This window comes from Talaromyces marneffei, chromosome 1 (genome assembly GCF_009556855.1).
Source record: "Talaromyces marneffei chromosome 1, complete sequence".
Lineage (NCBI taxonomy): Eukaryota > Fungi > Ascomycota > Eurotiomycetes > Eurotiales > Trichocomaceae > Talaromyces > Talaromyces marneffei.
This window is the reverse complement of record NC_072348.1, coordinates 3,609,638-3,622,749: the sequence shown is the minus strand read 5'-3', so window position 1 is coordinate 3,622,749 and position 13,112 is coordinate 3,609,638. Positions and strand designations below refer to the sequence as shown.

The following is a 13,112-nucleotide window of genomic DNA, read 5'->3' as shown; positions in this document are numbered from 1 at the left end:
GATAGCACCTGATTGGCTGGACTGGTTGTCATTACGAATTTCGCTGTCTCATCGGAATTGGGGATGAGAGTGTCACGTGATATGGCTCTTTATTCGGTACTCTGATATGTATGCAAGTAGCCATGTGTCTTGTGGTGTGCAGGTACAAAGTGTGATGTCACCCCACGTTGGTTACATGAGAAAGTACCTGGGGAGCGACATGGCTGTACATCTATGGCTAGATACTCAATTCAAGGAACACGGCGATATCTTGTGTAATGGTTTGTGATGGTTCGATTCAGCTCTGTCACATCAACACTGTCTGTACTTGTAGCACTGTGTAACATAGAACGACTCGAGGATTCGAGCATGATATGTTCACATATATTGAGCTATTTCCACGTACACGTTTGTATAGTGTATATATATCGTATAATTTGTACAACCACCCGAGGTTGGCTACCGCATCATCGATCGTGCCCGTGCTCGCTCCTCAACACTCAGTCTGTCCACCACATCAGCCGTTTCACCGCCCCCCACGACATCATCCCACTCGTCCTCATCCATCGCCATAATCATTGTAATCTGTACACATCGTGTAAACGTCTCCCGATGTCGATACCGCGCTGGCGCTCCATGACTACTGCCTACTTCCACCACTGTGTTCACAATACCCGAGACATCGCGTTCTAGACGGATCGCTCCGAGCACGTTGACCCGTCCGTGATACGACCATAATCTTTTTTCTAGTAATCGTGCCAAGTACGTCACAGTGATTGTCAGGAGACGATCAAATGCCGTGGCCGTCAGAATCCGCGAGATGGGTAACACCAACTCCTTCCATGCCGCCGCAAATCGGGGCCGAACCATTTCTGCCCGACGGAGCTCCTCGTCTTCCTCGTCTTCATCGTCGTAGTTTTGATATGTGCTAGTTGTCGGGTCGTTGTGGTCTCGCGGCTGATACTCAATATCGCGGAATGACTCTGCCAATATGGGTCGTAGCCGTGCCTTTATCACGTTGTTGAATACGACTTGGATACCGTCTGATATCAAGTCGTTGGCCTTTGATTCAAACGATGTTGACAAAGACTGAAGAGCCTGCGCAACGACCGAAGCGTCATCCCCAAGAGGATACATGGCTGTCAATCCACTCCGTGCGTCTTCGGTCTTCCCTTCCTCTTGCTTTCCGTCACCCTGTTTGCTCTCAACGTGGTCTCGTACAATCCTGCGAATGTAATCAACTGCAACATCCAGATTGTTGATCAACACCAAAAACTGTATTACAGTCTGCTCGGCAGGCTGAGCGCCCTGTACCGGTGGCCGCGGGTAACATTCATCTCGCATTTTTCGTTGAATCATACCGATGAAATCGGCTCCAAGCACTCTTGACAACGTCGGTACCACATTCGTCACGACTTGTTTCTGGGATGTTGCAATAGACTGTCGAAGGACCTTGTTGACAATGTACATGATGTCGTCAACGGCCGACGTGATATGAGGTGGCTCCGAACTGAGTGGTCGTTGTAGATTCAGCGTCAAGCCAGAAGGGTGTTCGTCCAACTGAAATGCTTTTTCCACAGAGCGGCGTAGAAAAAACGTAGTCATTGTATTGAAAGGGCCAATCATCCGGTTTGCTATCTTTTTCGAAAGGGTAGATTCTAGCAAGAATTCCGGAAGCATTAACGGCACCCGTGTATCGTTTTCCTCGACTGGCTATGACAGTTTTAGTATGTGTATTCATCTCATGTCAAAACGTCAAATTAACTTACCCTGCAACTGTCGCCGACGAATCGACAATAAAGCGACCATCTTCCAAGCATCACTCCCAACTCGTTGAGTATCGCATCGATTTCTATCATATCCACACCTTCATCATCGCCTTCGCCCTGCAGTCCTTCTCTGTTAGCGGGAGAACCCGTTCGCGGGGTCCCTGTTGACCGCTGAGCCGGTAGAAAGCTCTGGACCAGGAATGTAAATGCATAGGATTTGATGTCTGTCAACTTTCGATCCACATTTCTCTCGTCACTCCATGTGTCAATGATGATACCACCCTGAACATCCGCTTCAACCTGTAACCTCTCTATAACGCGCGTCATTTTACCAGAACCGTAATGGCGTTCAACCAGTGCCCCATGTCCGTCGATAATCTGAGCAATATGTTCAAAAAGCTTCGTAAGTGCACTCGCATAGAAATACCCATCTTTCTTTTGCGAGTCGCCCGGACCAGCACTTAGATTTGATCGGGCTCGTGACGCTACACCCTGACAGACATATCGCCCGTAGACATCCAAGCCTACCTCAGACCGACCGATAAGAGGAAACAATTTGAAGAACCGAGTAATCTTAGCCCCATTATTCTCCTTGACAGCCTTGTCAAACTCCCTCAGAAACAATCCACATAGAGACTCGGCGGCATTGTGCAGAGTAACGCTTGGTGGGTCAGGTACTTCAGCAGTTGGGACAATCTGTGCTGCAAACGCACCATTGACAACTTCCGGTGGAATCTTGGATGCGCGGTTCAAATAGCTAGCTGCCATTTCCCAATCTTGGGGGCCCTCCATTGAACCATTGACGCCTAGTACACATGCTTTGAGCTCGGCGACTTGCTCGACTACTTCCAACGTTGCTTTTACTCGAGCTTGTTCCAGGTCCAGTCGTCGTACTGCACCCGAGATGCGTTCGGCGGTTGCCGCGGCGGGGGAGAGCATGCCATGGCTGATGTTCCTAGCGGTGTTGACCTGCGAGCCCAGATGTGCACGGAGTAGATCTAGCCTTCCAAGTTCCCGCGAGAAGTCCTTTTGCGAGGCTACGAGGGCATCAAGTCGGGCTGTGACGGCGGCTTCTTGATCGTGGAGGTGGAGGAGGGTAGCTTTGATTTCCGAGACCGAGCTGGTATTGAAAATGTCGGTGGATGTGGAAGGGGGAACCGTCATGGTATTTAGTCTTTTGTGGCCATTGATTTTGCCAGTGCCATTGGCTTTGCTCATTGCGACTGCATGTAGTGGGTTGACAGGTTTATTGTCATCTCCATGTTTATGGTGGACAGGTCAGGTACACCAAACACAATTCAAGGCCCGGCCCACCGAAGGGTGCAAGCCAAGGCGGTCAACAGCTCTCGCAAAGCGTAGCACCAGGGAGACGGAAAAAAAAAAAGGAAAAGAAATGCCCAGGGCGGGAGTCGAAACCACAACTTGACTGGGGATATAAATCACTTTTAGAGATTCTCCACTCGGGATGGCAGTAAATTTAACGAACCCTCAAATTGCCTTTTACCATTTGACGCTGTGAATTTCTGCAAAGAGTCCCAGACAATCTTTGGACCAAACGTTTTTGCTTATTTCTTTTTTTTCCTCCTCTAAGCGAGGAGCCAACCATTCTGCAGCTAGTACTAACTGGGACTAGCTCCTGGTTAGACAGAGCCTCAGCTAGCTGAGATAAGTAGGCATCTGCTTTTCAGAGGCTGAATATTTAATCCATTTCAGTCGCATGTCTTTTTCGCTTTACACTTCTCAACTTTACTACTCTTATGTTGAGAACCTAGTTAGCATCCTGCAGCTGCTCGACATTTAAGCATTTTTGGAATAGGACTTTTACGGCACTGGTCGCCGCGGGGCAGGATGGGTAACGAAGCGTCCACTCCGATAGATGATAGTGTATCACCAACAACACTCAAGAGTCGTACCCTCGAGTCAGTTGCCGAATACATTCTCAAAAAGGATGTTCGCAAAATCGTTGTCATGGTAAGTGAAATGACAGTTAAGAAGGAAGAAATCATGCTAAGTTGGCCAGACCGGTGCAGGCATTAGCACGTCTGCCGGAATTCCAGACTTCAGATCACCAGAAACAGGACTATACTCAAATCTTGCCCATCTAGAGTTACCGGACCCAGAAGCAGTATTTAACATCACCTTCTTTCGAGAAAACCCAGTCCCTTTCTATACCCTCGCCAAGGAACTATACCCAGGCCGGTATAGACCAACAATAGCACACTCATTCATCACCTTACTCCACAGAAAAGGTCGCCTATTGAAAAACTTTACGCAAAACATCGATTGTCTAGAACGCGAAGCAGGTCTTCCCGGAGAAATGATCATCGACGCTCATGGAAGTTTCGCTTCTCAGCATTGCATCGATTGCAAAAGCCACTATCCCGACGATCTTATGAAAGAGGTTGTTACAAAGGGCGAGGTACCACATTGTCAAACCCCAGAATGCAACGGGCTTGTCAAGCCCGATATTGTATTCTTCGGTGAAGCTTTACCAGGAGCTTTCTTTGATAATCGTGACTTACCCGCCCAGGCAGATCTGTGTATCGTCATGGGCACGAGTTTGACTGTGCAGCCATTTGCGGGCTTGCCGAGTTTCTGTCGAGATGAGACTCCTCGTCTACTTATCAATATGGAGCAAGTCGGCGGTCTGGGATCTCGTGCAGACGACGTTCTGCTTCTGGGTGACTGTGACGAAGGGGTCCGTAAATTGGCCAAGGCTCTTGGCTGGTTAGAAGAGCTAGAAGCGTTATGGGAAGAAACCAATCCGAACAAAGAAGACCGGGATCTGGAAACAGCGCCGAAGAAGACTCGCGACGAACGGTTGCATGATGAGGTTGAGCGTCTCACGGCAGATGTTGATCGGACGTTGCACATCTCGAATGCGCATCAGAATCATACCCGGAACTACCTTGAGAAGCATCTGGCGAAACAGCTCGACGAGCAAGTCGTTGGTGACAAGTCAGATGCCCCCGGTGAACAGATTCTCCGGTCTAGTAATGAACTCTCCGGACGAGGTGGTCTGACCCATGTGTTTCCGCATTTGGTAGATAAAAAGTCGACCTTGTGATTTGATTACAGGGCGGGTTTGCGTATGCCTTGGAAAGTTACGAGAAATAGAAATATGTAATGATAATAATAGGAAGTCGTAGTTATGCCATTTGAGTCTGTCTTGCCGGGCCGAGTCTCAATGATCGATAGCTCCGTTACCTTTGCTTTTTGTGTCCAAGTACTATCTATGTAAGCACTCTCGTAAGCACTGTAGTAAGTTACATGCTGCCAAGAACTCTACCGGTATCTCCATATTGTACGTAGACTAACGTAGACTACGTAGTATGGTTGGTCGGGGCCGAAAGCAGCCATCTAATAACCCAAAACATTCCCAGATCCTGCATTCTGAGCTCGTCAGCAAGGGAAGGCCAGACTCTAAGCTCCTTCTAAATTCTGATAGGAAGAACGGCGGCGGTGAGACGTGGGGAACACCGCCGGGGGGATAGTACGTAAAAAATGATGCTTGAGGAATTGCTTTTTCTGGTCAATTGATGGGTTAGGACGAAAGATTAGTTCGCATTCGTGAGGTCTTGTGATAAGTCCCAAGTCAAGAATGCCATTGCGTACTTACGTACAGAGAATACAAGGGAGATGCTGACGGAGTAAAGTTTGCAAATTGGCGGCAGATTTCAATAACGTCATATAACTAACTACATAGTTGTCATAGTAAAGTCGATCATACAAGGATATAACCGTGTATGATGATCCCGGGGACGGCGCAGCCAATAATAAACAGCTGTGCTTCAGCATTTGCGTGCGTACTGTAATTTGCGTAATCTGTCAGCCAAGCTACACCGGCGCATCAATCGAAGCAGCCGAAATGTGGTTGCGACTGGGCCAATCTGCCAGTCAGGCCAGCGTCAGCCCACCTTGTGCCCCACGTTCCCTCTTAACTATCGATGCCACAGGGTTTCTGCTCGTCATATGACATGCTTTTCTTGATCATCGAATGATTCATTTATTCCCTGTCTGTTCCTGCTCTCATTTACTATATTACTGACTCTTCTCCTCTACCATTTCATTGCGTCGTGAATACATACATACATCATGGTTGGACTTGGACCACGGCGCCCGCCTTCCCGCAAGGGTAAGTAGCTGTTTGGACATGCTCATGACGGAGACGAAAAAAAAAAAAATTGCGTACTGGGATGGTGATTCTAATCTGGTTTCTCTACAGGTTCTATGGCCGATGTGCCTAAGGATCTCTTGACTCAGATCAAGGAATTCGAGGACGTTTTTACTGTCGATACACAGAAACTCAAGGAAGTGGTAGCCCACTTTGTCAAGGAGTTGGAGAAGGGTGTGTATTACCCCATTGAAAGGGCCCTGCGACCGACAACAACCACGTTCTGCCATTGATACTGATTGAGTCGTAACAACCAGGTCTGACTGTTGAGGGAGGCAACATTGTAAGTAACAAAACACAACATCCGATTCGGTTACGCGTCTGACCATAACATAACAGCCCATGAACGTCACTTGGGTCTTCGGCTTCCCCACCGGCCATGAACAAGGAAGCTTCCTCGCCCTCGATATGGGCGGCACCAACCTACGTGTTTGCGAAATCCATCTGGCCGAGGAACGCGGCGAGTTCGATATCACCCAGTCCAAATACCGAATCCCTGAAGAATTGAAGACCGGTACCGCCGAAGAGCTGTGGGAGTACATCGCCGATTGCTTGCAGCAATTCATTGAATATCATCACGAGGATGAAAAATTGTCTTCGATGCCCTTGGGTTTTACTTTCTCCTATCCTGCGACGCAAGAATATATCAACCACGGTGTGCTTCAACGCTGGACCAAGGGATTCGATATTGAGGGAGTAGAAGGCAAGGATGTTGTTCCTCCGTTTGAGGAAGTTTTGAGGAAGAGGGTGAGCATGGAAATATCCCCGGTGTATGTGTGGATTAAGCTAACGCTTACAGGGCCTCCCAATTAAAACTACCGCATTGATCAACGATACCACCGGAACACTCATCGCGTCCGCATACACCGACTCGGAAGTGAAAATCGGTTGTATCTTTGGCACTGGCGTTAATGCTGCATATATGGAAGACGTCGGATCCGTCCCCAAGCTTGCTTACCTTAACTTGCCCCCTGATACCCCTATTGCCATCAACTGTGAATATGGTGCTTTTGACAACGAACACGTCGTTCTTCCCCGTACACAGTACGACATCACCATCGACCGAGACTCACCCCGTCCAGGCCAGCAGACATTCGAAAAGATGACGGCTGGTTTGTACCTGGGCGAAATCTTCCGTCTGGCTTTGATCGACGTTATTGACAACAGACCTGGCCTTATCTTTGAGGGCCAGGATGTTTCCAAGCTGCGAAAGCCGTATTCTCTAGATTCCTCTTTCCTCTCCGCCATTGAAGAAGATCCATTCGAGAACTTGCAAGAAACCCAAGAGTTGCTTGAGCGCATGCTAGGCATCAAGGCTGTCAAGCCCGAGCTTGAATTGTGCCGCCGTCTGGCCGAACTTATCGGTACTCGTGCTGCCCGTCTTTCCGCCTGTGGTGTCGCTGCTATCTGCCTAAAGAAGAAAATAGAGCGCTGCCACGTCGGTGCCGACGGTTCCGTGTTCACAAAATACCCCCACTTCAAGGCTCGTGGTGCCCGAGCATTGCGTGAGATTCTCGACTGGGAAGACAACGAGAAGGATAAGGTTGTGATCTTGCCCGCTGAGGATGGATCTGGTGTTGGTGCCGCGCTGATTGCCGCCTTGACATTGAAGCGATACAAGGAGGGCAACCTTTGTGGTATTAAGGACAAGGATTCCTTTAAAGGTCTTGTTTAAGCTACGATTTCCGGTCATTGACGCTTGTTTTGATTACGTGGGAAAAATATACATAACTATACACAATACATAGAGTGACCTCTGAATGGATACCATTAATTTCTCTTTTAGCATAACTTTGATATTAACCTAGAACGAACTAGGTAACTAGTCATTAGCTTCTATTCCTAAACCTTAGAATCCATACCCTGTCGATGGCTGGGCTAACTAATTATCGGGATACTTACCAAAATTTAAGCGGAGACTAAGCGGATCAACCGAGGTTGTTCCCCGGGTTTGGGCTTCTCCACTTGGAGCTATGCAACTCTTGGTACTTCATCATCGAAGCATGGAATATACATCAGATCAAAGACACAATACGCAGTAAGAAGATAATTCAAGCACTTCTCGAACTGCACATCCCACAAAATGGCAGACCTACAAACCCAACCCCCATTCTCCCAATACTACATCCTTGCCTACCCAGCCCCGCACGTCCTCCTCGTAACCATCAACCGCGAAAAGAACCGCAATGCCCTCAACTACGCCGCCCACTGGGACGCCGAGGCCATATTCCGCTGGTTCGATAATGAGCCTTCCTTGCGCGTCGCAGTCGTGACGGGCAAGGGATCTAAATCTTTTTGCGCGGGACAAGATCTGATTGAACAAAACAATAATGTTTCCGGGAACAAATCCGGGAACTTGTCGCATCCGCCTGGTGGGTTTATGGGATTGAGTCGACGGAGGGGGAAGAAGCCTGTTATTGCGGCTGTGAATGGGTATGCGTTGGGTGGTGGGTTTGAGATATGTCTCAATTGGTTTGCGCGCCCTCCCCCTCCCCCATCCTTCGCTCCGAAGGTCATGTTTACATGCTGATTTGTTTGAAGTGATATAATCGTCGCGTCGCCAACGGCTACGTTTGGCCTCCCGGAAGCCCAAGTAGGCCTTTACGCTGCAGCCGGGGGTCTGTCACGCCTCACACGCATCTCGGGCCTGCAAATCGCGTCCGAAATAGCAATGACAAACCGCAGACTCACCGCGGCCGAAGCTCAGCAGTACTTGCTAGTCAACAAAATTAGCAAATCCCCCGAGACTCTGATTGATGAGGCAGTGGAAATGGCTACTAAAATCTCGAGCCTATCGCCCGACGCAATCATTGTGACGAGGCATGGGATTCGGGAGGCGTGGGAGACGGGGAATGTGGAACAGGCTACGATTCGGACGCAACAGGACTATGCAGAGAAGTTGTTTGGAGGGGAGAATTTTGCCATTGGGGTTAATGCTTTTGCGAATAAGACGAAGCCTAAGTGGGTTCCGTCGAAGTTATAATTTTCTTCCAGAACAATTGTATATAGGTATGAGCATTGGACTAGACGAGCTGCTAGGGTTGGGTAGCAGATTTGCAAATGACCATCCAACCCCAAATGAGCTTATACCTAATAGTCTATCTATTTAAGAAACTCCAACACATTCGCAATAACCTCCTCCGGCCTCTCCTCTGGAATATAATGGCCCGACTCAATCGCCTTCCCATCCACACTCTGAGTCGAAACTTTCCTCCACTCTTCCAACACATTGAAATTCTCCCCTACAACCCCATACTTCCCCCAAAGCACCCTCACCGGACACTGCACTTTCGTACCAGCAGCAATATCCTCCTCAGCTTCCTTGATATCAATCGTCGCCGATGCCCTGTAGTCCTCACACATAGCATGCACAGTCTCATAATCTGCCAAGTTCGCTTTATATTCCGCCAGACATTCTTCTGAGAATGGCGCTAGTCCCGCATATCGTCCACCCATGAAAATCTCTACCCATACCTGAGCATTGGTCGAGATCGAGATCTCGGGTAAGGGCGACTGCTGGATGAGAAAGAACCAGTGGAAATAAGCCTGCGCAAATGCTTGCGTTGTCTGTGTATACATGGCGAGCGTTGGACAGATGTCGAGTAGGATCGCCTTTTTGACGAGATGGGGGTAATCTACACATAGTCTATGAGTGACTCGTGCGCCTCTGTCGTGAGCACAGACATAAAACGAGTCTTCCCCGTCGCCACGACGTTGTAGTAATTCATTCATGACTCCCACTGCATCTTTGGCCATGGCTTTCTTGCCATATCGCACATGTCCCTCTCCTCCATCGGGCTTTGAGGAACGGCCGTAGCCGCGTAGGTCTATGGCGACTACGTAGTAACTTTTGGCTAGTTCGTCGGCGACTCGGTGCCAGATATGGTGAGTTTGAGGGAAGCCATGAAGTAAGAGAAGAGCTGGACCAGAGCCGCCGTGGACCCCGTGGATGGTTACGTCTGGCTCGACGGGGATGTCGAACGGGGAGAACTTATTGAACATCTTTCTTCTTTTCTCTTCTGGCAAATCTAAGGGCGATTGATTGTATCCTGAAAGCGGTAGGACACGGCGTCTTTATCTTCGTTTATAGTCCATGTAACTCTGTAACTATGCATTGATGAACAATGAATGCATCACGGTTGAATGTTCTACCGTTTCCCCGCATTGATTGGATTACGATATTGACGATATTATATGCTTCCAATCGCAGGTCTTGAAATTGTTGGTTAAGTCATATCTGTTATTATCGGCAGAACGTTGAGGCGAGAGAATCAGAAGCAAACGGGGGCCGAAAGCCTTTTACATCAAACTACACAGCTTTCTTAATTTTTAATCTAGAATATCCATTGTGTCTATGTACTTCATATGCTAATCATCATTTTTATACAGCTCATGGCTTGAAGCGTCGAGCATTTTGATGTGCGCTTCTTCTCATCGACTGCGCCACAGGATTCGGCCTGTTTGTGGTAGTGTTGTAGGTCGCACTTGGGTCAAGCACCTCCCACTGAACAGTAGAGTTACCCTCTCTATAAGTGCTCTCAGCAGGTCCGACGGTTCTATATTTCGAGTTCACTTTAACCTTGCCAGTGGCAACATCATGCCCATTGATGACACGCTCAAACATGCTTAGAGCAACCACTGGTTGGTAGAATGGCACCTCATGACCACTTTCGTAGATTCGTACGAATGCAAACTTGCCGGCTTGCCGTACTTGTCCATGTACGACATTGTCATCAGTAGTAATGTTAACGTATCCCGCGCTGCCGTAGCCAGGAGCGTCCACCATTGAGGCGACCTCCTGACCACCGAGCCAGTTGCAGATGTAGTCAGCATCACCTGCGTACATGACTACACTGACATCCTGGGCAATTAAATCTCTGATATCCTCGATAGCATTGACACTGCGCCCATCGTCACCAGTAGTCGAGAACGCGTTCCCGACCGATTGACTGCCCTCAGTGAAGTTAACGTAAGCGCCAATAGCAGCCTGTACTTCAGGGGTATTGAGGTACTCGACGTAGAACTCATACGGGAATCGGTCCGGCACCAGTTCACGGAAATCGTACTCGTCTCGACCGAGATAGATATCGTAAATGTTTTCAACGTGATTGGCGCAGAAGTTATCAGCGATGCTACAGATCTCGTTGATGCCACGTGCTGCGCAGTCCTTAAGCTGGTCGATACAGTTTCCTGGACCCCAGAGGTTGTTGTACAACAATGAAGCGACCGAGTCGTTGTAGGGGAGATAGTCATAAGTGTTTCCAGGAAAGACCTAACACCCATTAGCCGACGTAATTTTGCGTAAGGAGGCAAGACATTTTTACTTACGGTGAAATTGTAGCACGACTCATACTGAACAATCGGTTCGTACCAGCCGTTTCCGATCAAGACTGATTCGAGAGAAATCTTCTTTGCACCCCGCTGCAGATGTTTGTTCTGCTCCTCAATGTACTCGTTGAAGACAGGTCCATAATGACCACCGTAACTCTCCGTAGTAAAGTGGAACGACCGGCGAGAGTACTGTGGGAAGGCTCCCATGAAGCCCTGCAATGCACGATAAAAGTATGGCGCCGCATTTGCTGTGCTGTTCGCCGTGAGACTGGCATTGCCATAAGGGTATGTGCCGCATGACCAGTCAGCTGCGTAGTCAGGGCACGAGTTGGAAGGCAAAACGATCACATCGCCGGTGTTTGGGTCAAGATATCCTGGAACTGGGATACTATACGAAAAGCCCACTTGAGTCGGTTGGTCAATGTAGAGCATGTTGCTTACATTGTTCCACGAGTGTGGGTTGTTGTACACCTTTCCATTAGAGTCGACACCGCATGGTCCGTTCTCTTGGAACAAGCCGATCATAGAAGATGAACCGGGGCCTGCATCGTAAAGTCAGCCAACCAATGCCTACACTAGTTCAAGGCTACAGACTGTATACTCGCCTCCATTAATCCATACGGTCAATGGCGCAGTCTCGGGGTTCTGATTGCGTGCTTCAAAGAACCAGAAAAAAAGGTGCTGGTCCTCCGCAACGTCCACATAACCAGAGAAGCTCTTTGTATTGGGGTTCGTCTCGCAGATCCCTGTTGGTACTTCCTTGTATCGCACCGGAATGTCCAAATAACCCTTCTTTTCGATAAGGCCTTTAGGAGCTGTAACAAATTGAGCCGTTATTACTGGGATAGCACCCAGAAGGGCGATCCACGAGACCGATCGCATTTTGTATAGGTATACCTGTGCTGTATGTCCCAAGTGGCCCCCGAGGAATGTGCAGCGGGGATTGGAAGGATATTTATGTTCCAGACGTTTTCATTGGAATGCCATCCTTAACATCCTTAACGTTACACTCTAACAGTCTATACCTTATGGATTCGTATTTTACAAAATTTACATTTCGGCACATCTCACACGACGTTGCTTTCATTGGTTAAGCTAGCCCCTAGTGTATTAAATACGTTAATAAATGAATACTATTGGCTTTTATATTACGTTATATAAGCATCCTGAATAGTTAACTAACTAGTTATAATAAGTTAGTACATCTCTATACAACGTCTCCGTGACTATTAATCTAAATCGCAAGTCTCTAACTTATATAATACTATAGGTTCCTAGTCCTAACTAACTTACTAAGTTAGCTTCTACATACTACGTAAGCTTACCCACAAGCTCCTATAGGCACTTTAAAGCCCCTGTACAGCCCTGTATAAGGCCTGGTAAGCTCCCGTAGGTAGTTACAGGAAGGCGGCCAAAAGCGGTAATAGAGTGGGCAGAGTAAACTACATTAGAAATCGATCTTTTTGTGGAGTTACGTAGTATTTATTTGGTCTGCCACCACCTAGTTAACTACTACGCAGTAACTTAGAAAGGCCTTGGAGTAAATCTAATAACCAATGAGAATTAAGCGTGGATTTAGTGCTATTTACATGTGCCCAAATGTAATTACCGTGAATTACGAACTTCGGCCACAAGGTTGAGATAGCTTTAATTAAAGCTAAGATGGCTGTTCTAGCGCTGCGACGGACTCGAAGCTTGGCCGATGCCTTTGTTTGCAATCGCCAGTAAATTGCTATCGCGAGGCTTTCGGCGGTCTCCACCAGACGTGATCTGCATAAAGGAGTAGTACTGTGTAGTAGTTTCTTGATTCCTGCTCCACTGACAAAGATGAAAGAGATGTCTGAAACCCGCTAGAATTG

General features: G+C 48.1%; 6 protein-coding genes across 6 annotated transcripts; 3 read left to right on the top strand and 3 right to left on the bottom strand.

Annotated features, from left to right (window-relative positions):
• Positions 1 to 438: 438 nt before the first annotated feature.
• On the bottom strand, positions 439 to 2,966 carry EYB26_001347 (uncharacterized protein; the record flags this gene model as incomplete). The annotated part of the gene is made up of 2 exons (XM_054260658.1): positions 439 to 1,692; positions 1,749 to 2,966. The coding sequence occupies 2 exons, from the start codon at positions 2,964 to 2,966 to the stop codon at positions 439 to 441; spliced, it is 2,472 nt and encodes an 823-aa protein (XP_054116633.1).
• A 630-nt stretch (positions 2,967 to 3,596) lies between these two features.
• EYB26_001346 (uncharacterized protein) lies at positions 3,597 to 4,815 on the top strand (the record flags this gene model as incomplete). Its single annotated transcript, XM_054260657.1, has 2 exons — positions 3,597 to 3,719; positions 3,769 to 4,815. 2 exons carry the CDS (start codon positions 3,597 to 3,599, stop codon positions 4,813 to 4,815), a joined length of 1,170 nt encoding a protein of 389 aa, XP_054116632.1.
• A 1,028-nt stretch (positions 4,816 to 5,843) lies between these two features.
• EYB26_001345 (uncharacterized protein) lies at positions 5,844 to 7,597 on the top strand (the record flags this gene model as incomplete). The annotated part of the gene is made up of 5 exons (XM_054260656.1): positions 5,844 to 5,883; positions 5,974 to 6,096; positions 6,180 to 6,205; positions 6,262 to 6,669; positions 6,722 to 7,597. The coding sequence occupies 5 exons, from the start codon at positions 5,844 to 5,846 to the stop codon at positions 7,595 to 7,597; spliced, it is 1,473 nt and encodes a 490-aa protein (XP_054116631.1).
• A 408-nt stretch (positions 7,598 to 8,005) lies between these two features.
• EYB26_001344 (uncharacterized protein) lies at positions 8,006 to 8,905 on the top strand (the record flags this gene model as incomplete). The annotated part of the gene is made up of 2 exons (XM_054260655.1): positions 8,006 to 8,394; positions 8,464 to 8,905. 2 exons carry the CDS (start codon positions 8,006 to 8,008, stop codon positions 8,903 to 8,905), a joined length of 831 nt encoding a protein of 276 aa, XP_054116630.1.
• A 119-nt stretch (positions 8,906 to 9,024) lies between these two features.
• On the bottom strand, positions 9,025 to 9,924 carry EYB26_001343 (uncharacterized protein; the record flags this gene model as incomplete). Its single annotated transcript, XM_054260654.1, has 1 exon — positions 9,025 to 9,924. The coding sequence occupies one exon, from the start codon at positions 9,922 to 9,924 to the stop codon at positions 9,025 to 9,027; it is 900 nt and encodes a 299-aa protein (XP_054116629.1).
• Positions 9,925 to 10,312: 388 nt separating this feature from the next.
• EYB26_001342 (uncharacterized protein) lies at positions 10,313 to 12,135 on the bottom strand (the record flags this gene model as incomplete). Its single annotated transcript, XM_054260653.1, has 3 exons — positions 10,313 to 11,194; positions 11,251 to 11,795; positions 11,859 to 12,135. 3 exons carry the CDS (start codon positions 12,133 to 12,135, stop codon positions 10,313 to 10,315), a joined length of 1,704 nt encoding a protein of 567 aa, XP_054116628.1.
• Positions 12,136 to 13,112: the final 977 nt, after the last annotated feature.